Source organism: Temnothorax nylanderi, unplaced genomic scaffold (assembly GCF_030848795.1).
Source record: "Temnothorax nylanderi isolate EJ_2023f unplaced genomic scaffold, tnyl_v1.0 TNYL_tig0080_pilon, whole genome shotgun sequence".
Classification (NCBI taxonomy): domain Eukaryota; kingdom Metazoa; phylum Arthropoda; class Insecta; order Hymenoptera; family Formicidae; genus Temnothorax; species Temnothorax nylanderi.
The window spans coordinates 524,758-549,255 of record NW_027249142.1 but is presented as its reverse complement, the minus strand read 5'-3'; the positions used below and the strand labels follow the sequence as shown (position 1 = coordinate 549,255).

At 29.8% G+C, this 24,498-nt stretch overlaps 3 protein-coding genes across 3 annotated transcripts; all 3 read left to right on the top strand.

Annotated features, from left to right (window-relative positions):
- Positions 1 to 2,247: 2,247 nt before the first annotated feature.
- On the top strand, positions 2,248 to 3,716 carry LOC139774392 (uncharacterized). The gene is made up of 5 exons (XM_071709624.1): positions 2,248 to 2,271; positions 2,388 to 2,794; positions 2,887 to 2,986; positions 3,312 to 3,413; positions 3,490 to 3,716. The coding sequence occupies exons 1-5, from the start codon at positions 2,248 to 2,250 to the stop codon at positions 3,691 to 3,693; spliced, it is 837 nt and encodes a 278-aa protein (XP_071565725.1). The 3' UTR covers positions 3,694 to 3,716.
- A 3,498-nt stretch (positions 3,717 to 7,214) lies between these two features.
- LOC139774391 (uncharacterized) lies at positions 7,215 to 17,497 on the top strand. The gene is made up of 11 exons (XM_071709623.1): positions 7,215 to 7,508; positions 7,829 to 8,238; positions 9,292 to 9,391; positions 9,522 to 9,623; positions 10,126 to 10,281; positions 11,155 to 11,226; positions 14,961 to 15,433; positions 15,619 to 15,718; positions 16,074 to 16,175; positions 16,472 to 16,630; positions 16,877 to 17,497. The coding sequence occupies exons 1-11, from the start codon at positions 7,215 to 7,217 to the stop codon at positions 16,952 to 16,954; spliced, it is 2,046 nt and encodes a 681-aa protein (XP_071565724.1). The 3' UTR covers positions 16,955 to 17,497.
- Positions 17,498 to 17,619: 122 nt separating this feature from the next.
- Positions 17,620 to 21,943, top strand: LOC139774381 (uncharacterized). Its single transcript, XM_071709612.1, has 5 exons — positions 17,620 to 18,157; positions 19,899 to 20,305; positions 20,478 to 20,577; positions 20,928 to 21,029; positions 21,324 to 21,943. The coding sequence occupies exons 1-5, from the start codon at positions 17,864 to 17,866 to the stop codon at positions 21,519 to 21,521; spliced, it is 1,101 nt and encodes a 366-aa protein (XP_071565713.1). The 5' UTR covers positions 17,620 to 17,863; the 3' UTR covers positions 21,522 to 21,943.
- Positions 21,944 to 24,498: the final 2,555 nt, after the last annotated feature.

The following is a 24,498-nucleotide window of genomic DNA, read 5'->3' as shown; positions in this document are numbered from 1 at the left end:
AGAACACAATTAATGCGAATATCTTTTAAAGGGAACTAAATAACTGTACAAATTAGTAAAGTTATTATGCGGCATAACAGCTGTCCTCTGACACTCGTTAGAATAATTGTTTCATTAACATGAGGAACAATCTTTATCATTACATATCAAATATTTAACACGGTCTACAGATGGTATTAATACGTCGGCAATAAGTAACGTTCACATAGTTCCTTATCAATACGCTACGTGAACGTTACATATGTTACGTGTATTACGTTGCTTGTGTGATTATTTTTCTGCAAAAATTTGGCAAAATTGAATCTCAGTGAATTTTGTTAAATTAAAATCATATTTTTTACAATTATCGTTATATATTATGTTATATTGCATAATTTAGCACAAAACTTTACCTCAATTCAGAAGTTGAAAAAGGACGAAGAGTGCAACTGCAAATGAATATCTTCGTAGTATACGACAGGAAAAACTAATCCCTTGAATATCAGTTTTTTTAAACGAAACGAAGAGAGTAGGCGATTTTCACATTATAGAGATAATGTTACGTTTTTGTAACAGATTTGCTATATCTATAGCCTATTGCATCGTTTTACCTATTTCTATAATGCAGAACATTACAACTTTCGTTTTCTCAAAATTACAACATACAAAGGTTGCGTGAGTTTGAAGTCTATGTTCTTAAAACCGTTGTATATTATTTCAGTGAACCATATGTTACTTCTCGCATACTTCTCTCTCCTATCGCAGGAGGGATATGCATCGATAAAATTATTGTAGCGTAAATGAAGAGAAAATGCTACTAAAAGAGTTAAAACTCCCTGCAAAAAATTTTTTTATATTAAATTTTTATATATAATTATATATAAAAAATTTATTCCCGGATCTATAAATCAAAATATCTTACTGCAATTTATATAGCAATACAAAATTATGTTATACAAAATAATCGAAAAACCAAAATAATGTATATATTGTTTATCTGCAATATCTAGAAAGTAAATAGATAATATGCATAGCGTATCTCCGGGATGTTATATAGAAATCTCTTTCTTTAATTCATTTTTTACTTTTGTTACGACATCTATTAGAATATGCACCATTGATACATAATATATTCTGAAAATTAGAGAATAGATAAATCTTACTCTGTATACATGCATATTTTTTATCTCTTTGCAGACAAAAAGTGTTACCGCTTATTAAATTCAAATATATACCTACACATGATTATCCATTTCTTACATATGTCATGAGTGTATGCATGCTTCATGATAATTTTGATTATATAAACCCCATACAAAACAGAAAAATGCAAAAATATATATTCTCCTATAGTATAATTCCCCTTTGCTATACTCTTTCATCGTAGTACTCATCGACATATAGTACTGGACGGAGCATGCGGCAAGATTTCTTTGATCTTTCGTCTTGAGGGGCCTAGAAAGAGAGAAGTAGACGTGTGGGCACGGATCCTTCTACTCTATTTTCATTGGTTGAATTTTATCTAAAGAGAAAGGGAACAGTACCGTATGTAAGTTGGGAACATCCTTAATGTATTGCTATGTATAAAATTTTTAAGTGCGGCGGGTACCTCCCCAGGTAGCAAGATGACGTCTAAAGACTTCTTAACTGACATATTATTAACATTAGAAACGTCATTAAGACGTTATTAATACATTATTTGATGTATTAATAACGTCTTAATGAGACGTCAAATAACGTCATTAAGACGTTATTAATACGTTATTTAACATCACTCTGGCTTCTGCTACCTGAGTTATGGCTCCGTAACTCCATGAGCCGCTACTATCCACACATCGTCTTGTCTCGTTCTACGTCTCTCAAGACGGTTTCGGTTCCATGCTCCGTCCAGTACTTACTATATGTCGATGGTAATACTGTAGCAAATATGTAAAGCATCCATTTTATAATGACTCGCGTAAATATTTTTATTTCTCATACATCCATAACACATTGCTGTACGAAAAAAAGGTGACGCTGAAGGAAGTAATCTCGGTGGTGAAGTTAAGTTTGTTCCCAATTTGGTGTTGGCCTCAGCCACGAGATGCGACACAGTTTAAGATGCTCTGTGTGAAACTGCGTCACTGTTTGTGCATAATTATAACGATAGGCCTAGCGGCACCGATGATATATGGTATCACAAATCATTTTGACGAACCTGAAATCTTTGTAAATCTAATTCCTGTAACAACCGGTTGTATTCACAGCAGTTTTAACTTCTTTTTCTATATGATTAATCACCATCACATACAGGTAATTAATAATTATCTATAACATTGAAAAATCAATTTTTCCATCGAAAGACTCATGTTTTATTACCATATATATTCTCTGTATCAATAATTATTTCAAATAATTATTTATTATAGAATGTTACTTTCGAAATGGTAAATTTTAGCGGCTTAATGAAACCACACGAAGAAGTTTTGATTCAACGATACATTGACAAATGTGTGGTATTATATGGTGCATCTATATTTACTATCTACGTCGCTATGTTCTTTGCGATTGCAATTCCATTAGTAACGGAACAGACATTTCCAACATTAGCCGAATATCCATTTGATGTGTCTTATCAACCGCTGAAAACAATAATCTATATACAACAATCTGCGGCCGGAGTACTGATAGCAGGACAACTATGTACAAATGTTTTTATGGCTCTATTGCTCTGGTTTGCAACGGCAAGATTTGAAATACTGAGTGTGGAGCTGGGGAAAGCCACAAATATTAATCAACTGTACAAGTGTATTAAAAAACATCAAGAATTACTCGAGTAAATATTGCAACTCTTATTCTACATGGGAATGATCTAGTTCTAGTTAAAAGATTTCTAATTACATAAATTTCGACGCGTAATGGATTTAGGTATTCAAAGGAAGTTGCTCTTGTTGTACGTCCTTTTGCATTTACATCTGTATATTGTAGCACGATTAGTATAATAATAATTTTTCTCTTGTTCGTTACGGTAAGTAAATACGTAACACACATTATACAGCTCTAGTATTCGTATATTTTTTTCTACTAAATTTATGCATAAATATATAAATATCACAATCATCAAATACACATAAAAAATCAAGGATAATTATAATCGTATGGATATTACGTATACGTAATATATATCATTGTATCGTTATATCCTTCATGTACTATATGCAGAAAAAAAATAACTTTGATTACATCGAAAAATTTTAGTATAAAAATGTCAATTTAAAAATTATATATATATATGTGTATTATATATATATATATATATATATATATATATATATATAAATTCTTTTAAATAGAAACAGCCTGTAGCAGTAACATACCTGTGTTTCGGATTATTTCTAACATGTATATTGGAAGTATTTATGTATACTTGGCCAGCAGAACATTTGATGTTAATGGTAAATTATTTATCATTTAAATATATTCTGTTATAATTAATTTTATTTTTTTAAATAATTGTTACTTTTTTCACAGTGCCACAACGTCGCACACGCAGCGTTCAGTATACTTGAAAACAGTCATTTAATTAATTTAGTTGAAATACGGAAATGTCTGCAAATTATTATAATGAGAAGTCAAAAACCAGTAAAGATTTCAATACCTTGTTTACTGCCCACATTATCTCTTAATTACTTTAGCTCGGTAAGATCAAGTTTTAAATTAGTTAAAAAAAATTGATTGATTGTCAACAATCATTTATATTAATTATTTGGCATCATTACGTAATTCTATTTGTACATATATCTTTACAAATTTTATCAATATATATGTTCTTTATGTACTTTTATACATATATGTAATTTTGCAAAAATTAATTTTCAGTATTATAATGTTTTATCGGTATAATTATTTTTATTATTATTAATGGTTTAAATTTTAAAGTCATAAGAAATATATTACTATACATGTATTACATCCCATATATCATATATATGTATATAATTACATATACCACTTTTTTATTTTTAAAAACATTTGGATAAAATTGCTGTCAATCCTTATTCTTCCTTATTCTTTAGTCTTTATTGCTTCCTCATAGAGGAAGCTTTGTTTTCGTGAATTTCGTATATGAACCTTCGATTGCGTTTAAGTTGGGTTTAGTCAACCAAATTTAAAAAAATTATATATGAAATAGGGGTAGAAGAAACCAACGAAGAGATTGGTTTTTGAGTTTTTTCTGCCAATATGTTCAGATTGTTGTAAAACGTCGAAATATCACCTTAAAAAAATGTCCGTATGTGTGTGTGTATGTGCACATTTAATGTTGTGGTTGCTCTAACTTCCGCAAATATTGAGATATCGGGTTGTTTTTTTTTTAATCGATAGAGTATCATTCAAGGAAGGTTGGTATTGAATTTGGCGATGATCGGTAAAGGGGTTCTTTTTTAAAAAAATTTTGAATTTTTTTATAAATGTCTGTGGTTGCTCTAACTTCCGCAAATTTGGAGATATCGATCTATTTCTAATTTTATTATATTTTTCAGTCTTTTCTACCCCTATTTCATATATAATTCTTTTAAATTCGGTTGATTAGACTTAGCTTTATATGCGATCATAATTATGGACCTTTAATCGCGTATAAAGCTGGTTCTAATCAACCGAATTTAAAAGAATTATATATGAAATAGGGGTAGAAAAGACCGAAGCAAAAATTGTTTTTTGAGTTTTCGATGCCATTGGTTGATTAGACCCAGCTTTATACGCGATCAAAGGTCCATAATTTCCTCTATGAGGAAGCTTTTATTTTATTCGATGTATAATTATTAGTATTTATTTGTTTTGGCTTCCTCATAGAGGAAGCTTTGTGAGCGAAGGTTTCTACTTGCACACTTAAAAACTATAAAGAAGCAATGTGCAGGTTTCTACTTGCATACTTAAAAACTATGAGGAAGCAATGTGCAAGTTTCTACTTGCACACTTAAAAACAATGTGCAGGTTTCTACTTGCACACTTAAAAACTAAAAGGAAGCAATGTCCAAGTTTCTACTTGCTCACTTAAACAAGTTTCTACTTGCACACTTAAAAATTATGATAAAGCAATGTACAAGTTTCCACTTGCACACTTCAAAACTATGAGGAAGCAATGTACAAGTTTCTACTTGCACATTTAAAAACTATGAGGAAGCAATGTGCAAGTTTCTACTTGCACACTTAAAAACTATGAGGAAGCAATGTGCAAGTTTCTACTTGCACACTTTTTTTTCTTGTTGCCATTCCTCTTTTTACACACACACCCACACACACATCTCATTATTTCCATTTGTATTATCACTTTATTATACTTTTTTATTCGATGTATAATTAAATATTCACGCAAATATAATATAAAGTAAACAGAAATTTTATAAAATAAAAGGTGCTAAATGATATAAGAGCAGAGAATAAAAAATATGTGAAGTTGTAACTCCTAACAAAACTATATTTTAGAAATATTTTTTCGTTCTTTCCATATATATAAGACCGGTATATTAATAATAATAATAATAATAATAGAACAATATATACAAAGTGGAATTTAGAGAGACAGTTTTAATTATCAAAAATTGACTTTTTTATTACTTTTTTATTAATATAAAATAATATAAAGAAGAACTTAACTATATTTATTTTTATATGTTACAGTACCTTTCGATTTCATACTCCTATTTCACAACACTGCGAGTAATATGTGATAGATGATAATAATAATTAAATATAAGCAACGATGTTGCATACAGTCGGAATACACAATTTAGAATATATGTAATATTACAATAAAATAAATTACAAAAAGCAATAAAATAAGTCAAATTCTAATGGCAATTAGTACTATGTAACTAAAAAAAATTACGATTATATTTATTAATAAAAGAAAATTGAAACCTGTTATTTATATTTTTATAACTTTAGACATAGGAACATCGCATAGCTGGCATAAGATGATAGTATGTACTCAAGTATAGCAAAATAGAACGATAATTCTAATCAAATTTTTCACTTAATTACATTTTATTATTTAGGTATATAATGTTCCAAATTATAAAAATAATTTCTTGTTTTTTTTATTTTATTTAATTATATTTAATTAATTATAAAAAAAACTTCTTGTTTAATATCTTATAAATCTTGTTTCATGCACTATAGAAATATTACTTTATTTAATATTATTATATAATTTAATAATATATAATCTCTTTATTATGACAAAATGTTATGTTATCTTAAGCCCGTATCAGACTACGGATTGGGATTGAGATTAGATTGAAATTTAATCAATCAGAATAAAGAAAACATCTCAAGTTTAGTAAACTTTGCTCTGATTGGTCAAATTTCAATCCCAATCCGTAGTCTGATACGGGCTTTACTATACACGTACTTACAATATCATGTGCTAAAAAACTATTGATGTCTATAAGAAAAATTAATGCATATCCGTATACATTGTAGAAAAATTGTAGATATTAAAATTATAAACAAAATTATCATACATTTATACATTTTATTACCTTCTTAATTATCTTCTTTAAGTAGTCATGCGATGTAGTCTATCAAGAATATTTGCCTTTTATTCATATATTGTATGCTGAATTTCTTGAAGAAAATGACACAATTGAACAAACAATGCAAAACAGCTTTTAAAATTCCTGTAAGAAAATTATTTATAAAAATTTATCTATCAACACTAATAATGTCTACAAATATTATAAACATCTTCACAGAACGATGATATGTACAATACTGAAGGTATTCTTCGTGCTATTGATAATTTTTATTATTTAGCTTCCTAGGTAAAACTGTATATTGAAAATTTAGTAGTTTATTATCATCATATGTAGCAATTTACCATAAATATGAGAATCTTGCTATAGGCTTCCCTGAAGTATTATATATACATTAGGTTTACGAAATTTCTTCTATAGAACTATTATAAACTGCTATATTCACAGCACCCGTTGATAACATTCGAGTAACGTTCTACATGTAAATTATATAGTCTATATATCAATCTTCTACAGTATTGCTCATGCATACATTATAAGATGTATTTGATTACGCTATCATGCATCAAATATTTACGCGTGATGGACCGGAGAAAGAAGTCTATAACACTTTATTTGAAACAATGTAGCGCGAGAGAACTGTCATAAACGAATATAGACCTTGAAATTATTGTTGTACATTATATTATATATTATATCGACGCATTCATCGATCTAATTATGGCGAGCAAGGTAACCCCGAAAACTGCTATCGCGTTTACAAAAGTGATAATCGCCTTGTCCTTTACGTGGCCACTTTCAAAGAGCGCCAGTAAATTTCAAGTAATACGCTTTAAAATTCTACGCTCTTTACTCTGCGTGAATGCGGTGATATTGATTGTGCCTGTATCGTACACCCTTTATCACAATGACTACGATCTACCAAAGATAACGAAGCTATGGTGCTTACTGGGTGCCTTTATACAAATCCCTCTGGAGATAACACAATGCGCACTGCAATATGATCGACTGCAAGTAAGAAATTCATGTCTATGTCTATAACGGATATAAGATCGACCTTTGATAAAACATTTTCAATCTCTTTCGTTTCATTTCTATCCAGATATTAATATTAATAACTTAAATATTTATTTATAATATTATTTTGTACGCTGTATAAATATTCTACAAACAACTTTTATATCAGCTTCGTTTATCAGTAATTCCGGAACAAGACTATATATCTTCGCGAAAATTATTATCTACTTGGAAGACGACATGTCTAATTTAACTATAGATTTTATTTTATAAACTACCTAGAATATTACCAGCTAAAAGATTGAATTAAATTTCAGTATTTGATTTCGGAAATGGAGCATAATTTCGAGTGCGCGAAACCGTACGAGGAAATGCTCTACCAACGGTACGTCGATAGATGCGCGATGTTTTACGCGAGCTCCACAGCGGCAGTCTTTCTCGGCGCGTGTATAGCAATAATCGTACCGCTGATAGCGGCCAACCAGATCTTTCCGACAGATGCAAAGTATCCTTTCGACGTGGAACGTGAACCGGTGAAGACTATTATCTTTCTGCATCAGTTCGTCGCTATTTGGCAGTGTTTCTCCATCGTTTGCCTCTGTAGCTTTGTCGGTCTTCTCATATGGTTTGCCGCGGCGCGTTTCGAAATCTTGTCGCAACAGTTTCGTACGGTCACCGACATCTACGGCATCACCGTGTGTGTACGGCAGCACGTGAAATTGTTGAGGTAATAGAACAATGCATTTTATCATTTATAAAAATTAATAATCATTATTCTATAATAAAAATATAATCATTTTTATTTAGTGTGTATTTTCTTGATAGAGATACAGCACTTATAATTAGCACATCATGTTTCTCGCACGAAGCTATCTACACCACTTACCGCTCTATGCAAAATTCTGCATGTTTTTGGCAATTAAGCAAATCGACGAATCGTCACTTCGTGTTTTCCATGCGATATCGAATCTAGCGGACTAATTTGTACCAACATCATTGCTTTGCAAAATGTCGTAAAACTATGCACTTTTAAAAAATACATTCACAAAATTTTATCTCAACCAGATCGAAAACTGAAATTATATCTAAACATACATGGCGTGTCCGGAAAGTAATGAGAATGATTTTTTTACGCTCCCCAGGAGGGCTGCGTGAGAAAAGTGGAGGTCGAAGGTAGTTGAGGGGGAATCTCAGGTGTATACGGTCGGACCCTCCTCAGTTGAGCTCGACCCCTTTATTTACATCATGGGTCCGACCATATACCTGAGATTCCCCCTCAACTACCTCGATTCCCACTTTCCTCATGTAGCCCTCCTGGAAAGCGTAAAAAAATCATTCTCATTACTTTCCTGACACACCATGTATTTTAAGTATTTTAATAGTAAAATTTCTAATTAAAAAATCTTATAATTAATTTGCCCAGAATAATAAGATAAATTAATTAATGTGAAATAATACAAAATTGTTTTTAAAGAAAATATGCATATTGCAATGTGCAACTACAAACCTTTTTTAATTTTAAGCCAGTTTTAAGTTTTAAGAATAAAATTAAAATATTATAAAGATAATATGTATCTATATAAATACTCGAAGCAAAAAGTATGCTAAGGGAAGAAACACTAAAGACTATTATTATTGCTTGTAATTTATAATGCAAAATATAATATAATTTATAATGCAAAAAATTTTAATTGTAATATAAGACAAGTACAAGCGCTTACAGACACAAACGACGCATACTGCGATGTTTTCAACTTATTTAGATAACAAGTCGTTTCAGATATGCTCAAGAAGTAATAATTGCTTTTCGTTCAGTGATATTATCAATAATAATTATTTGTACGTGGGCGATTGTGGCTAGTGGCCTAACAATTGTAAGCGTAAGTATTTATTTTGCATTATTTATTATATCGTTTTGTGATAAAACGCCAATTCTACTGGAAAAAAGATTGCATATATGAATGTGTTTGCATGTGCATTTTATTTATCTTAGTATCATTATATATTTAGCAAAGTACGTTAACGGACAAGGTACAATTCATGACTCTATGCATAGCTGGACTTATGGAAGTTTATGCATGTGCTTGGCCAGCCGATCATTTAATAGATACGGTAAGTTGTATTCCAATTTGCGAATCGGCATAATTTAAATGTGTATTATATACTATTATTAAGTTCCGGATATCATTTATCATATACAACTGTTGATTTTTTCCTCTCACAATCAATTGCGCATAAGTAAATTCCTTATTTTTATTTTAATTATTAATAATTATTAATCGTTTCTTCACCAAATATAAACATAATTTAAGAAACGATTAGAACCTGATAGCCAAACATATCTAAAGTATGTATAACGAATGTACGTATAAAGTTAAATTTGATGAAAAAGGTAAGTATGTTAAATTTATTGTGTTAAATTGAAATTAAATGTGTTTAGAACTGTTTGCGTTTTAAAATTTAAAAGTACTTCTGAATATCGTCAAACATTTTTTCACAATAAAAAATGACAATTCTCTTTATTAAATTTTATCTAAAATGTTTTATTTTTACTTTTTTTAAATTATATTATGTTTCGACTATATTATTCTAAAATTTACATATTATTTATTAGAGCACCAATGTTGCGCGAGCAATTTACGATTCGCTGTGGTACAATCAAGACAAGGCTTTTCAAAAAAATTTATGTTTTATCTTGCTAAGGAGTCAAACGCCAACCACCATCTCTGTTTCTTTCCTTCCAGCTTTATCATTACAATATTATGCGTCGGTAAGATTTCAAACATTAAAAAATTCTTTTTATACAATTAATATTTTATACCGGTATAATTTTCCACACTACAAGTAATCAAAATTTTGTAAATGTTATGTTTCTTGTATAATGTCCTTAAAAGATATTAAGTTTTATTAAATTACATATAAACATTTTAATAAAAACTGAATTATATAATGTATTTATACGCATAAAATAATATCAAGGACGTTTGTTAAAAATGGATTTGGGCTTTATTAAAAAAAGATTTTTTAATACATAAACGCAAATTATATATTAATATAATATTGACATAAATAAACACCTTTTGCCCAAATATATCTTTTTACATAATAAGAAAAATGCATTTATTAAAAATATATAAAGAATATATGAATATAAAATCAAGAGCATTAATACTGTCCAGTATCTCCATGTATAAAGAACTTTCATCTATGTCAATCTATGACACAATTTCCCAAGTCTTTTTATTCCCTCTTTTACATAACATAACAACGTCATTATATTATTATTTGGAGGGGTTAAAGCCATAGTGGTGTAAGTCACTTTTTTTAACCTATCGAGTTAAGTTCATAGATGCAGTCTACACATGCAGATATGTTGAAAAAAGAAGAAAAAAAAGTGGTCAAAAAAATTGACTTACACCACTAAGGCTTTAACCCCTCCATTTGTATATACGAAACATATACACTTCTTTAATATTGTAAGAAAAATTTGATTATTTGAGTGTATGCACACCGACATTAATATTCTTGATGATTTTAATTCACGAATACAAAAATTTTGTATAAAATTTTTGTATATTTTCTACATATTTTCCACACTAAAGTCAAGAAATACACATTAATGTTATTATTTTATATATTTCAGTATGTATCAACAGTTTTTTCTTATTTAATGACGTTGCGAATGATATTTGTGGTGGACAGTGGAGTCAAGAATTAAATTTTAAATCTGCATAAATTTCTCCAATTTGCATTTACATCAAAATTATTATATTTTATAATAGAAGATCTTGTGGTATTGTTAGCACAAAAATTTGGGATGTACCTACATCTTTTTTCACAAATTAATAAATATTAATTGACCTACATTTCAAAATAAGAAAATTCCTTAAGTTAGTTGTATTAATTATCTCCTTTACTCAATCTAAAATCGATTTGACATGAAGTTAATTTAATTTTATTATGTTACAATTAAGCTGCATCTTTTTTACTATTGGCGGATAGCGATACGCGCACGCGGCTTGTGATATACATAATTTCAATTGTTTAATTTATTATAGAACACACAAGATGTTGCTTTAATACATTATGGCCCGTATTCTCAATTCACTTTTATCGATAAAAGCGCGCTTTTATTACTAAAATGCTATAGTATATGTAACTTAAACTGTAGCGTCTCAGAAATAAAAGCGCGCTTGAACTGAGAATACGCGCCTACGTAATTATAAAATTATCATAAGCATAATAATAAATAGGTACATACCGTACATACTAGATACTGTTTCCATTTTTGTTACATATATATTACATTTTTATATGTTGAGAATACAATATGTTTCTCTCATCTTAGCCACTAGACATATCGACTAGACAAACTACTATTAATTTCACCATGCATTGTTTCATTAATTATAAAAAAAAGTCTTAATCTTACAAATGTTTACAAATGCAAACATTTTTAGTAATAAAAATGAACACAAAACGTTTTTGGGTTTAATGCAAAAAAGTAACATTACTATAATCATAGATCCGTTTGCTTCTAAATTTTCTTTTTTAATTACTATATAGCACGCTTGCTATACAAAATCCAATTATTTTACACTGTTAAATTCATAGGGTTAAATTAAACTCAATTTTGAGTAATTTTTAACTGTTCCATAGGTCGCCACTGCTCCTACTCAATATGTAGTTAATTTAACTAAAACAATGTTAATTTGAATAAACCAATGAAGTTAAAATAATCCTATTTTGTTTCAAACTAACAAATTTTGACGCACATGGTAGTTAAAAATAACAAAATAAATCTAATTCATGGTATTGGTTTAAGGGTCCATATCCCTCAGTAGGTCCAAAAATAGGTGATTTTTGTGAATTTTTTGTGGAGAAAGTAAACAAAATAAATCATTCAATATTTTTGGATTATATTTATGATACTTTTAAGTAGTTATAAAAATTTTTTCAGCCCATTTAAATAATTTGGCGAAGCGGGATACTGGGCAACGCGCGGAATAGGTTGCTCCATGGCGGTAGTTCTCCAGGTCGTAAAATGTGTCTGAAACATCGAATTAATCGATTTTCCTGTTCAGTACAAGTGTCCCTATAGAGTAGACTAAAAAAAATTATTTTGAATAAAAATTCATAAAATGGCGGCAGTTCAAAAAGAAAAATTAATTTTCACTATAAATTTTCGATACTTTTGTGCTTATAAAAAATTAAATATTGCATATATCGATATGATTGTAGTCTACTCTATAGACAAACTAGTTTTATATATGTCAAAAAAAAATGAAAGTGTTTCATTGAAAATTACGTGAGTTATCACTTCCGCCGCGAAAACGCGTTTAAAGTTTCAAGTTATGTTTTCGTTGATATAAATGTATATATTTGGATACTTACAGCTAATCAGCGCTAATTTGCGCTTTTAACACACTATTCTACACACCTAGAGTTATCAAATTATGCAAAAAAAAAATTTCGATTTTTTGAACCCAACTGAGGGATATGGATCCTTAAATTTCATCTTCTAACCTTTAACAGTGTACACACAACGTCACTGTAGAAAATATAAAAAAAATACTCACCTACTACGTTTAACAGAAGAATCCATTGTATACATTGTATCCCATATATAGCTCGTCTAATTTATTACTTCCTTCTTCTTTCTCTTATAATTTCTGCCACGCGATAGTTCCGCACGCAACCCTCTGCTAGAGAAAAGTACAATTTGCGTTAAAATATAAATGAATGCACTGTAAGTGTAACCTAAGCGTTCAATATACAAGCATTATGGACATCGGACGATTATTCTTTCCTCGAATTCTTGGAGGAGTATTGTAAAGTCGAGTGCGAATCGTAATAAGTGCGTTATTTTCTATCTCTAATAGTCTAGTCTGCGAGATTGTTATTATTATGAGAGAGATATTGACGCTAGAAAAGATCATTGTGTTCTTAAAAGTAGATCTGACGTTTGCATGTTGTTGGCCACTTTCGATAAAAGCTACAAAATTTCAAAAAATTCGTGACAAAATATTTCGGTTGTTATGTTGTTTAAATGGCACCCTGATGTCAATATCATTAATATATACATTAAGCCACAAGTGTGATAGTATGATTCTCGTAATGAAAGAGTGCTGTGAGCTGACCGCTGTTCTGCAAATTCCGATACAAATTACATTGTTCACGCTTCAAAGTGATCGTTTACAAGTAAGAGACAATATTTATGTTGAATTTATTGCAATTTTAACTTACTTGTATCACAGATATCAAGGTATATCAAGACATAATATAAATCTAGAAAAATTTAATTTAAGCAATATAGAAATCTAAAAAAAAATCTAAATTTGTGTGATGTAGCTCAAAAAAATGTTTTATTGCAATCTCTCTTTCAATCTCTTATCACTTCATTTTTAATATTATAGACATTTCAAAAACAATTTTAATACCAAGAGATATGTGTAAACATATGCAAGGTGCGGAAGAACTAGAGGTACAAATTTCTAGGGGTGGTAGAGGGGATTGGAACAAACGTTTTTCCTTATACAATGATAGTCGGAATTGCTTCCATTTTCCTAGATGTACTGCGTTAGGAGCATACCCTTACAAAAGGAAAAAAAACTTCTACTTACCTTTTTAGAATTGTCACATGTAATTGTACACACAGCGTCATAAATGGTTTTCCACTTAAAGATAGCCGGATCAAATAAAACGTTTTGGCATAGCCGTTTTCCAATCGTCACCCTTCATTCAGTGCCTAAACAAAAAGGAAGCATTTCCGACTACCACTTTATAAGCAAAACACGTTTGTTCCAGTCCTCTCTATCGTTCTTAGATGTTTGTACCTCTAGTTTTTCCGTACCTTATATATATATTTATTTATATTTACATATTTATTTACTCATAATTCAGTATTAAATTATATATAAAAATATTATTCTACACTTACAATCTATATCTATAAATTCTATAAAAATATTATACATATACAATTTTTTATAATTAGTCTTGCTTGTGCATTTTAACAAGCAAAAAAAGAATATATGTTTCAAGCTTTGCACAAATATAGAGTAACTCAATATACACATCGTAAATTAATATAATTTTAATTAATATAAAATTATCAACAATACATATAAAATTATCCGCAGCCAAATCGATCACTATAGGCAATAAATTAAAAAGGAATTTATTTTTCAATAAGCTATCTTTTCTTAAATGCACTCTTTTATAAATATTACGGAAGAAGCAATAATATCTGCTACATATTTAATATTTTATATCATACATCATATATATGGAAAACTTTTATCTGTAACAATAATAATTACTTGTTTCAATCAAACTATACTTTACATTTGTGCAAAGTTTAACTTGCCAAGAACTTAAAAAAATTACAAATAAAATATGTAGGTATACCGAAAATATTACTATTTTAATCAATATATATAACTGATATATGTGAAGGCACCTTTGAATCTCATTAATCTCGTTAATGAAAGATTATATAATACATTTATACAGACAATAATATGTGAAATGGAAGATTATATCGAGAAAGCGAAATTAGAAGAGAAGAATATATTTCAGCGATATATTAACAAATCCAAATTATTTTACGCTACGACAATGTGCTGGATAACAGTGACCGAAATCATAGTGGTCTTTGGACCATTATTGCTGTCCCAACCCTTTCCACTTGGAGTAGAGTATCCATTCGATGTGAACAAACAACCGCTGAAGACTATCATCTACCTGCATCACGCAATGGTTATATATCAAGTAGGTGCGCAAGTATGTGGCAATATCTTCGTAGCTCTTCTGCTTTGGTTTGTGGCAGCAAGATTCGAAATCCTGTCCCAGAAATTTCAGAAGATTACAAGCATCTCAGAATTAATAATCTGCGTACAGCTGCATCAACGACTATTACGGTAATTAATATATTACTGCGCAAAGTATCCTTTTTAAAGATAATTACGTTTTGATATTATATTAGTAAGCTGAGTAATATCTATTTCTAATTAATTCGCACATTACTATAATTAATTGTAGTATAATGTGTATAATAATATAATATTAAAAATTGAGAACGGCAGTAATTAACATCTAATTACAGATATGCAAAAGATGTTATTATGACAGTTCGATACATAGCATTGTCAACGATAGGATTCAGTACCATAGCAGTGGTATTTAGCGGCCTTACTATTTTGAGTGTGAGTTATTTCTATTTTATTTTTCCAGTGTATATACTGGTTAAATATTGTTAAATTAAGTAGATATGTTCGCATAAATATCTTATTGATGATCGCAGAAGCATGTGAGCTTTGTATCAAACACGTCTAATAATATATTTACGTAATTAGTGATGAAATTTATAAACATTTATTGTATATAAATAGATATTATATTTTAACACATTACTAAGCACATTACATAATTTATTTAAAAAAGAAATGAAAAATGTAATTAGAATTCTGTTTAAACACTAACTTTTTTCTTTCTATTGTAAATGTAATCTAAATGTTGGTTTACGTTGCATTACTTATGTTAAAATATTATTTTACACAGCGACAACCTTTAACGGTAAAAGCTCAATTTTTTGGCGTTAGCGCAATCGCTCTTGTAGAAGTCTTTATCTGCGCATGGCCAGCTGATTACTTATTGCGCACGGTAAGGTATAGCAGCACCATAAGAAAAGGCAAAAAAAGTAGTTTAATAAAATTGATGTAAAAAGATATCTCAAAAAAGATATAGATACAAAATGTATATAAATCTCTGAATAAATATACGGATAAACATAATTTCTATATTTAATATAATTTCTATAATTAATAATTGATGTAATCTATAATCAATTTTCATCTCATAAAAAAAATATACGTATTACATTGATGACTGTGTCTTTATCTTGATTTTAAAGAATGTACAATCTTATGAGATTAAAATATAAAACTTTAATATTTCAGAGCAACGATGTTGGCCATGCTGGATATGAATCGTCATGGTACAGCAAGGAAGTATCTTTACAGAAGAATTTGTTATATGTTGTGTCGCGATGTCAACATCCTGTAACTCTAACTGTACCATGTCTGCTACCTGCTCTTTCACTTAATTACTATGCCTCTGTAAGTCGTATGTTAAATTATTCGCGGCAATTAATCTGACAATGAGTGATTTAGTAATCAAATATTAATAATCTTGAACATAATAATTTATTTATTAATTACTTTTTATCATTTTTTTGACATATTAATCTTTTATATCTATATGTATTTAATAATTAAGATATTTGTGCAGATTTATAGTAATTTTCAATTATTATTATACATTATTGATACTTACGATCAAAACTATATATTTACATGTGGCAGTATTTGTCAACTACGTTTTCCTATTTGACAACCTTTCGAGCAATATTTGCTGTAGAGGAGGATGGGCTGCAAATGTAATCTAGCAACACTGTATATATTTTAAACTGTATCTGCATCTGTGTCAGTAACGCAAAATTAGAAATTAATAATAAAAATATATTTGCGATTGGTAGAATTAACATCATTTTTTTGTTCTTCACTGCATTACTTAACATAATTTATAAATACATAAACGGACATTTCAAAAATTCTTGTTATCCTAAAATACGGAATATCCCAAAGTACATAGTACAAAATACAACGAAGGCGATTCTGCATATTTTACACACAACGTCACTGTAGAAAATATAAAAAAATACTCACCTACTACGTTTAACAGAAGAATCCATTGTATACGCACGCCCGTCGGACGAAAGGGAATCCGGTTCCTATTCCGGAACCCGGCAGCGGAACCGCATACAATTCGGGCCCTCGTAAGAGTGTTCGTCGGGGTAACCCAAAATGACCTGGAGACGCCGTCGCGAGATCCGGGAAGAGTTTTCTTTTCTGTATAAGCATTCGAGTTCCCTGGAAACCTCTAGCAGGGAGATAGGGTTTGGAACGCGAAGAGCACCGCAGTTGCGGCGGTGTCCGGATCTTCCCCTCGGACCTTGAAAATCCAGGAGGGGGCCACGTGGAGACCTGCTGTATACATTGTATCCTATATACAGCTCGTCTAATTTATTACTTCCTCCTTCATTCTCTTATAATTTCTGCCACGCGATAGTTCCGCACGCAACCCTCTGCTAGAGAAAAGTACAATTTGCGTTAAAATATAAATGAATGCACTGTAAGTGTAACCTAAGCGTTCAATATACAAGCATTATGTACATCGCACGATTATTCTTTCCTCGAATTCTTGGAGGAGTATTGTAAAGTCGAGTGCGAATCGTAATAAGTGCGTTATTTTCTATCTCTAATAGTCTAGTCTGCGAGATTGTTATTATTATGAGAGAGATATTGACGCTAGAAAAGATCATTGTGTTCTTAAAAGTAGATCTGACGTTTGCATGTTGTTGGCCACTTTCGATAAAAGCTACAAAATTTCAAAAAATTCGTGACAAAATATTTCGGTTGTTATGTTGTTTAAATAGCACCCTGATGTCAATATCATTAATATATACATTGAGCCACAAGTGTGATAGTATGATTCTCGTAATGAAAGAGTGCTGTGAGCTGACCGCTATTCTGCAAGTTCCGATACAAATTACATTGTTCACGCTTCAAAGTGATCGTTTACAAGTAAGAGACAATATTTATGTTGAATTTATTGCAATTTTAACTTATTTGTATCACAGATATCAAGGTATATCAAGACATAATATAAATCTAGAAAAATTTAATTTAAGCAATATAGAAATCTAAAAAAAAATCTAAATTTGTGTGATGTAGCTCAAAAAAATGTTTTATTGCAATCTCTTATCACTTCATTTTTAATATTATAGACATTTCAAAAACAATTTTAATACCAAGAGATATGTGTAAACATATGCAGGGTGCGGAAGAACTAGAGATACAAATTTCTAGGGGTGGTAGAGGGGATTGGAACAAACGTTTTTCCTTATACAATGATAGTCGGAATTGCTTCCTTTTTCCTAGATGTACTGCGTTAGGAGCATACCCTTACAAAAGGAAAAAAAACTTCTACTTACCTTTTTAGAATTGTCACATGTAATTGTACACACAGCGTCATAAATGCTTTTCCACTTGAAGATAGCCGGATCAAATAAAACGTTTTGGCATAGCCGTTTTCCAATCGTCACCCTTCATTCAGTGCCTAAGCAAAAAGGAAGCATTTCCGACTACCACTTTATAAGCAAAACACGTTTGTTCCAGTCCCCTCTATCGTTCTTAGATGTTTGTACCTCTAGTTTTTCCGTACCTTGTATATATATTTATTTATATTTACATATTTATTTACTCATAATTCAGTATTAAATTATAAATAAAAATATTATTCTACACTTACAATCTATATCTATAAATTCTATAAAAATATTATACATATACAATTTTTTAGAATTAGTCTTGCTTGTGCATTTTAACAAGCAAAAAAAAGAATATATATTTCAAGCTTTGCACAAATATAGAGTAACTCAATGTACACATCGTAAATTAATATAATTTTAATTAATATAAAATTATCAACAATTACATATAAAATTATCCGCAGCCAAATCGATCACTATAGGCACTAAATTATCTGATATTTCTGACATCATGAAATCTTGGCCGCTTTTTTTCAGATCTTCTGATCTACTCTTATTATTATTTACATCAAAATACATTTTATGGCATTAAAATTCTCTCAGCGAAAGGAACAACTAAGAAATGGACTAGTATGTGAATTGTGAAATTTGGTAGGTCTTTTCGTTTTGTTTGTACATCAAAGTGTTTAGAACTGCAACATCTTTCAACTTTTTCGAATTTATTAAGAAGGTAATTTTATCGTTGTTCAAATCTTATAAAGTACATATAAAAAATGTTGAACAAAACCTTCACTTAATTGATTCCACTATCACTTTTATTACCGTTCACTATCACCGTTTATAAACTTTTCTCTGTTTTTACCTGTTTATGTTTCTTATTTTTAAAAAATGTTATTTACCAAAATTGAATTGTTTTAATAATCGCACCTAAACAGGAATTTATTTTTCAATATGCTATCCTTTCTTAAATGCACTCTTTTATAAATATTACGGAAGAAGCAATAATATCTGCTACATATTTAATATTTTATATCATACATTATATATATGGAAAACTTTTATCTGTAACAATAATAATTACTTGTTTCAATCGAACTATACTTTACATTTGTGCAAAGTTTAACTTGCCAAGAACTTAAAAAAATTACAAATACAATATGTAGGTATACCGAAAATATTGCTATTTTAATCAATATATATAACTGATATATGTGAAGGCACCTTTGAATCTCATTAATCTCGTTAATGAAAGATTATATAATACATTTATACAGACAATAATATGTGAAATGGAAGATTATATCGAGAAAGCGAAATTAGAAGAGAAGAATATATTTCAGCGATATATTAACAAATCCAAATTATTTTACGCTACGACAATGTGCGGGTTAATCGTAACCGAAATCACAGTGCTCTTGGGACCATTATTGCTGTCCCAACCCTTTCCATTAGAAATAGAGTATCCATTCGATGTGAACAAACAACCGCTGAAGACTATCATCTACCTGCATCACGCAATGGTTATATATCAAGTAGGTGTGCAAGTATGTGGCAATATCTTCGTAGCTCTTCTGCTTTGGTTCGTGGCAGCAAGATTCGAAATCCTGTCCCAGAAATTTCAGAAGATTACAACCATCTCAGAATTCATAATCTGCGTACAGCTGCATCAACGACTATTACGGTAATTAATATATTATACTGCGCAAAGTATCCTTTTTAAAAATAATTACTTTTTGATATATTTATATTATTTCTAATTAATTCGCACATTACTATAATTAATTGTAGTATAAATGTGTATAATAATATAATATTAAAAATTGAGAACGGCAGTAATTAACATCTAATTACAGATATGCAAAAGATGTTACTATGACAGTTCGATACATAGCATTGTCAACGATAGGATTCAGTACCATAGCAGTGGTATTTAGCGGCCTTACTATTTTGAGTGTGAGTTATTTCTATTTTGTTTTTCCAGTGTATATACTGGTTAAATATTGTTCAATTAAGTAGATTTGTTTGCATAAATATCTTATTGATGATTGCAGAAGCATATGAGCTTTGTATCAAACACGTCTAATAATATATTTACGTAATTAGTGATGAAATTTATAAACATTTATATAAATAGATACTATATTTTAGCACATTACTAAGCACATTACATAATTTATTTAAAAAAAAAATGAAAAATTTAATTAGAATTCTGTTTAAACACTAACTTTTTTCTTTCTATTGTAAATGTAATCTAAATGTTGGTTTACGTTGCATTACTTATGTTTTAATATTATTTTACACAGCGACAACCTTTAACGGTAAAAGCTCAATTTTTTGGCGTTGGCGCATGCGCTCTTGTAGAAGTCTTTATCTGCGCATGGCCAGCTGATTATTTATTGCGCACGGTAAGGTACAGCAGCACCATAAGAAAAGGCAAAAAAGTAGTTTAATAGAATTGATGTAAAAAGATATCTCAAAAAAGATATAGATACAAAATGTATATAAATCTCTGAATAAATATACGGATAAACATAATTTCTATATTAATATAATTTCTATAATTAATAATTGATGTAATCTATAATCAATTTTCATCTCATAAAAAAAATATACGTATTACATTGATGACTGTGTCTTTATCTTGATTTTAAAGAATGTACAATCTTATGAGATTAAAATATAAAACTTTAATATTTCAGAGCAACGATGTTGGCCATGCTGGATATGAATCGTCATGGTACAGCAAGGAAGTATCTTTACAGAAGAATTTGTTATATGTTGTGTCGCGATGTCAACATCCTGTAACTCTAACTGTACCATGTCTGCTACCTGCTCTTTCACTTAATTACTATGCCTCTGTAAGTCGTATGTTAAATTATTCGCGGCAATTAATCTGACAATGAGTGATTTAGTAATCAAATATTAATAATCTTGAACATAATAATTTATTAATTTAATTACTTTTTATCATTTTTTTAACATATTAATCTTTTATATCTATATGTATTTAATAATTAAGATATTCGTGCAGATTTATAGTAATTTTCAATTATTATTATACATTATTGATACTTACGATCAAAACTATATATTTACATGTGGCAGTATTTGTCAACTACGTTTACCTATTTGACAACCTTTCGAGCAATATTTGCTGTAGAGGATGGGCTGCAAATGTAATCTACTGTGTGTATTATACTTTTTTAATGCGAAGAAAATTTATGAAGCAACACTGTAAATATTTTAAACTGTATCTGCATCTGTGTCAGTAACGCAAAATTAGAAATTAATAATAAAAATATATTTGCGATTGGTAGAATTAACATCATTTTTTTGTTCTTCACTGCATTACTTAATATAATTTATAAATGTATAAACGGACATTTCAAAAATTCTTGTTATCCTAAAATACGGAATATCCCAAAGTACATAGTACCTACACAATACAAAGAAGGCAGTTCTGCATAAAAAATTAATCGAATTTGTAAAGTAAATTATTTGTTGATAGAAATTGGAAACTAATGTATAACAAAACGCGAGCAAGAGACAAAATTAATTAAAAACAAATAAAATTGCTATATTAAATAATATTATATATATTATGTACATTTTATGTAATATTGTAGATATTGTGAATATCAACTTTAATAGTCGACCGAAGCAGAAGGTAATTAATCGAGTAAATGCATACGTGGAGACGTCGGATATATGCAGTATGAGGTTTCTTCACAATGATGACTCCGTGTTGTATACATAATAGATAACGTTGGCTTAGTCTGTGTCACTTATAATAGATAATATTTACAATATGTACAGATAAGATATGAATTTCGCTACGGCGAATATTTTCGAAATACAGTATAAGTTTCAAATTGTTTCAGCCGCCTTACGGCGCGAAGGCAAAAATTTATCTACGCTATAAAGTGAAATGGTCACAACTGAAAAGACGAAATTGATTGCGCATAATACAAAATGTTGAGACAAAAACATATATACTGTTATTAAAGTGTAATTTGCATTCTTTTATTAATTTTAACGCAATTTTTCAAAGCATAGAAACTAGAATGCATTTGCTACAATTATAAAAAGCTATCAGTTAATCAGCAAACGGCTGGGCTCGCTTGTAAACCTAGCCAACGCGGATTCTCCTATCCGGTCCTATCGAGATCGTTCATGGTCCCTCGCGACGCCTAGCGGACACGCATGGAGCTTGCGCGAGCTTCAAGCTTGCAGCTGAGTGCTCGCGAGAAAGCGCGCTCGCCTGTGGCGCAGCTGACTAATGTTGGTCATGTGGTGGCCGAGCTGCCGTTCGATAGATGCGCACGCAGCCGCCACACAAATATGTATAACTGGCAAATTTGTAGTTATTTTTCTCGAAAATGAAGCTTTTAGTGAAAACAATTTAATCTAGATTTTTTTTTTATGTATCTATAGTCACTTTCTTTTGGCATGTATGCACTTCTTATTTTAGAACTTTATTAGAACACTATGTAAGTAAAAATAGTTAAGAAACCGTGATATATGTTATATGTTAACAATTTTTATTATATAAAGCTTAGAGTATATAATAATAATTATTCAATATATGTATAACATTAATATTTTAATTTAATATAATACATGCTAACAAAAAATATAAAATTTTCCTATTTCCTTGTCATTGATTTTCCTGTTAAAAAATTATTAAACAATAAATACACAGAGATTTAACAAATGTTACTTTCAATTAAGGACTATTGTGATACAAATAGAATTTACGCAATATCGCAAAGTAAACTTAATGGCTTTATCCATTAATAAAGTAATAAAGCGAAACAGATGTCGTAAATACACGCCTTCGTTCTCATCAAAATGATTATTTTATTAGAGGACATGAATAATGATTTTACGTGTCTAATATAACCTACATGATATGGCATGTGAGGCTAGTTTTTTCTCAATGCTCCGTGAAAGTCATACTGTATTTATTTGGTTGTGCAATTATTTTTGTTTTAGCAGTAATTTGCGAATATGTTATCTGTATAAATTAAAATCGTCATATTTTTATATTGAAATATAATATGTAATGATAATTGTGTGAACATATATCAATAACTTATTAATTTACAGTTCATTTACAAGTTAAAGAAAGAAACAGTGCAAACTTAATACTACAAATGAATATCTTCATGAATTACGACAGGCTGTTACACGCGATACGTGTATGGGGGACATTTACTGCCATTTGGCCATTAGATTTTAAAGCTGGGAAACTTAAAACTCGCATTTATACAATTTTTTGGTGTATTTGCATAGTGAATATGACAAATCAATGTTACTCATATATTAAGAGCACATTTCCCTTCGATCGAAAAGATTTCTTTAATACGATGAAAACAGTGGTGGAGTTGATATTCAGTGCAGAAGCAGTTTTTAATCTTCTCTACTGTAGAATACGAAAACAACAATTACAGGTTAATACTGCAGTATTATTGCGTGCAGTATAATTATTAATTTATTTATTAAAATTAATTTATAGTAAATTGAAACTCAGACGAAATTAGTGATAATATGTTTTATTAAATTGTTGAGAGAAAACACAAAACAAAATTATTATTTTCAATTTTAATAGTATATTGTATCAAGGGGAGAAAACTGCGTTTTTCAGACGAGTGTGAAGTTTGCCGTCCGAGCCGAAGGCGAGGGCGACAATCACACGAGTCTGAAAAAGCTTTCGACCCGTGGTGCACACGATATTTTTCACAACACCTTTACGGAAATGTTCGACTTTTAAATACCTGTATAGAGCCAGGTGAAAGTGATCAATTTTCACGCCAGGGCCTACTTTCCTCCCTAGGGAAGAAAATTGATACTTTCTGCCCGCTATACGGGGCT

Excerpts from the sequence above, each read along its gene's own strand:
- LOC139774392 (XM_071709624.1), top strand. The coding sequence starts at position 2,248 with ATGATTAATCACCATCACATACAG. Across the intron at positions 2,987-3,311 it reads TTTTTCTCTTGTTCGTTACG|AAACAGCCTGTAGCAGTAAC; the intron begins GTAAGTAAATAC and ends TCTTTTAAATAG. Across the intron at positions 3,414-3,489 it reads CAGAACATTTGATGTTAATG|TGCCACAACGTCGCACACGC; the intron begins GTAAATTATTTA and ends CTTTTTTCACAG.
- LOC139774381 (XM_071709612.1), top strand. The coding sequence starts at position 17,864 with ATGAGAGAGATATTGACGCTAGAAAAGATCATTGTGTTCTTAAAAGTA. Across the intron at positions 20,306-20,477 it reads CTGCATCAACGACTATTACG|ATATGCAAAAGATGTTACTA; the intron begins GTAATTAATATA and ends ATCTAATTACAG. Across the intron at positions 20,578-20,927 it reads GCGGCCTTACTATTTTGAGT|CGACAACCTTTAACGGTAAA; the intron begins GTGAGTTATTTC and ends TATTTTACACAG.
- LOC139774391 (XM_071709623.1), top strand. The coding sequence starts at position 7,215 with ATGGCGAGCAAGGTAACCCCGAAAACTGCTATCGCGTTTACAAAAGTG. Across the intron at positions 9,392-9,521 it reads GTGGCCTAACAATTGTAAGC|CAAAGTACGTTAACGGACAA; the intron begins GTAAGTATTTAT and ends TTATATATTTAG. Across the intron at positions 16,631-16,876 it reads CACTTAATTACTATGCCTCT|TATTTGTCAACTACGTTTTC; the intron begins GTAAGTCGTATG and ends TACATGTGGCAG.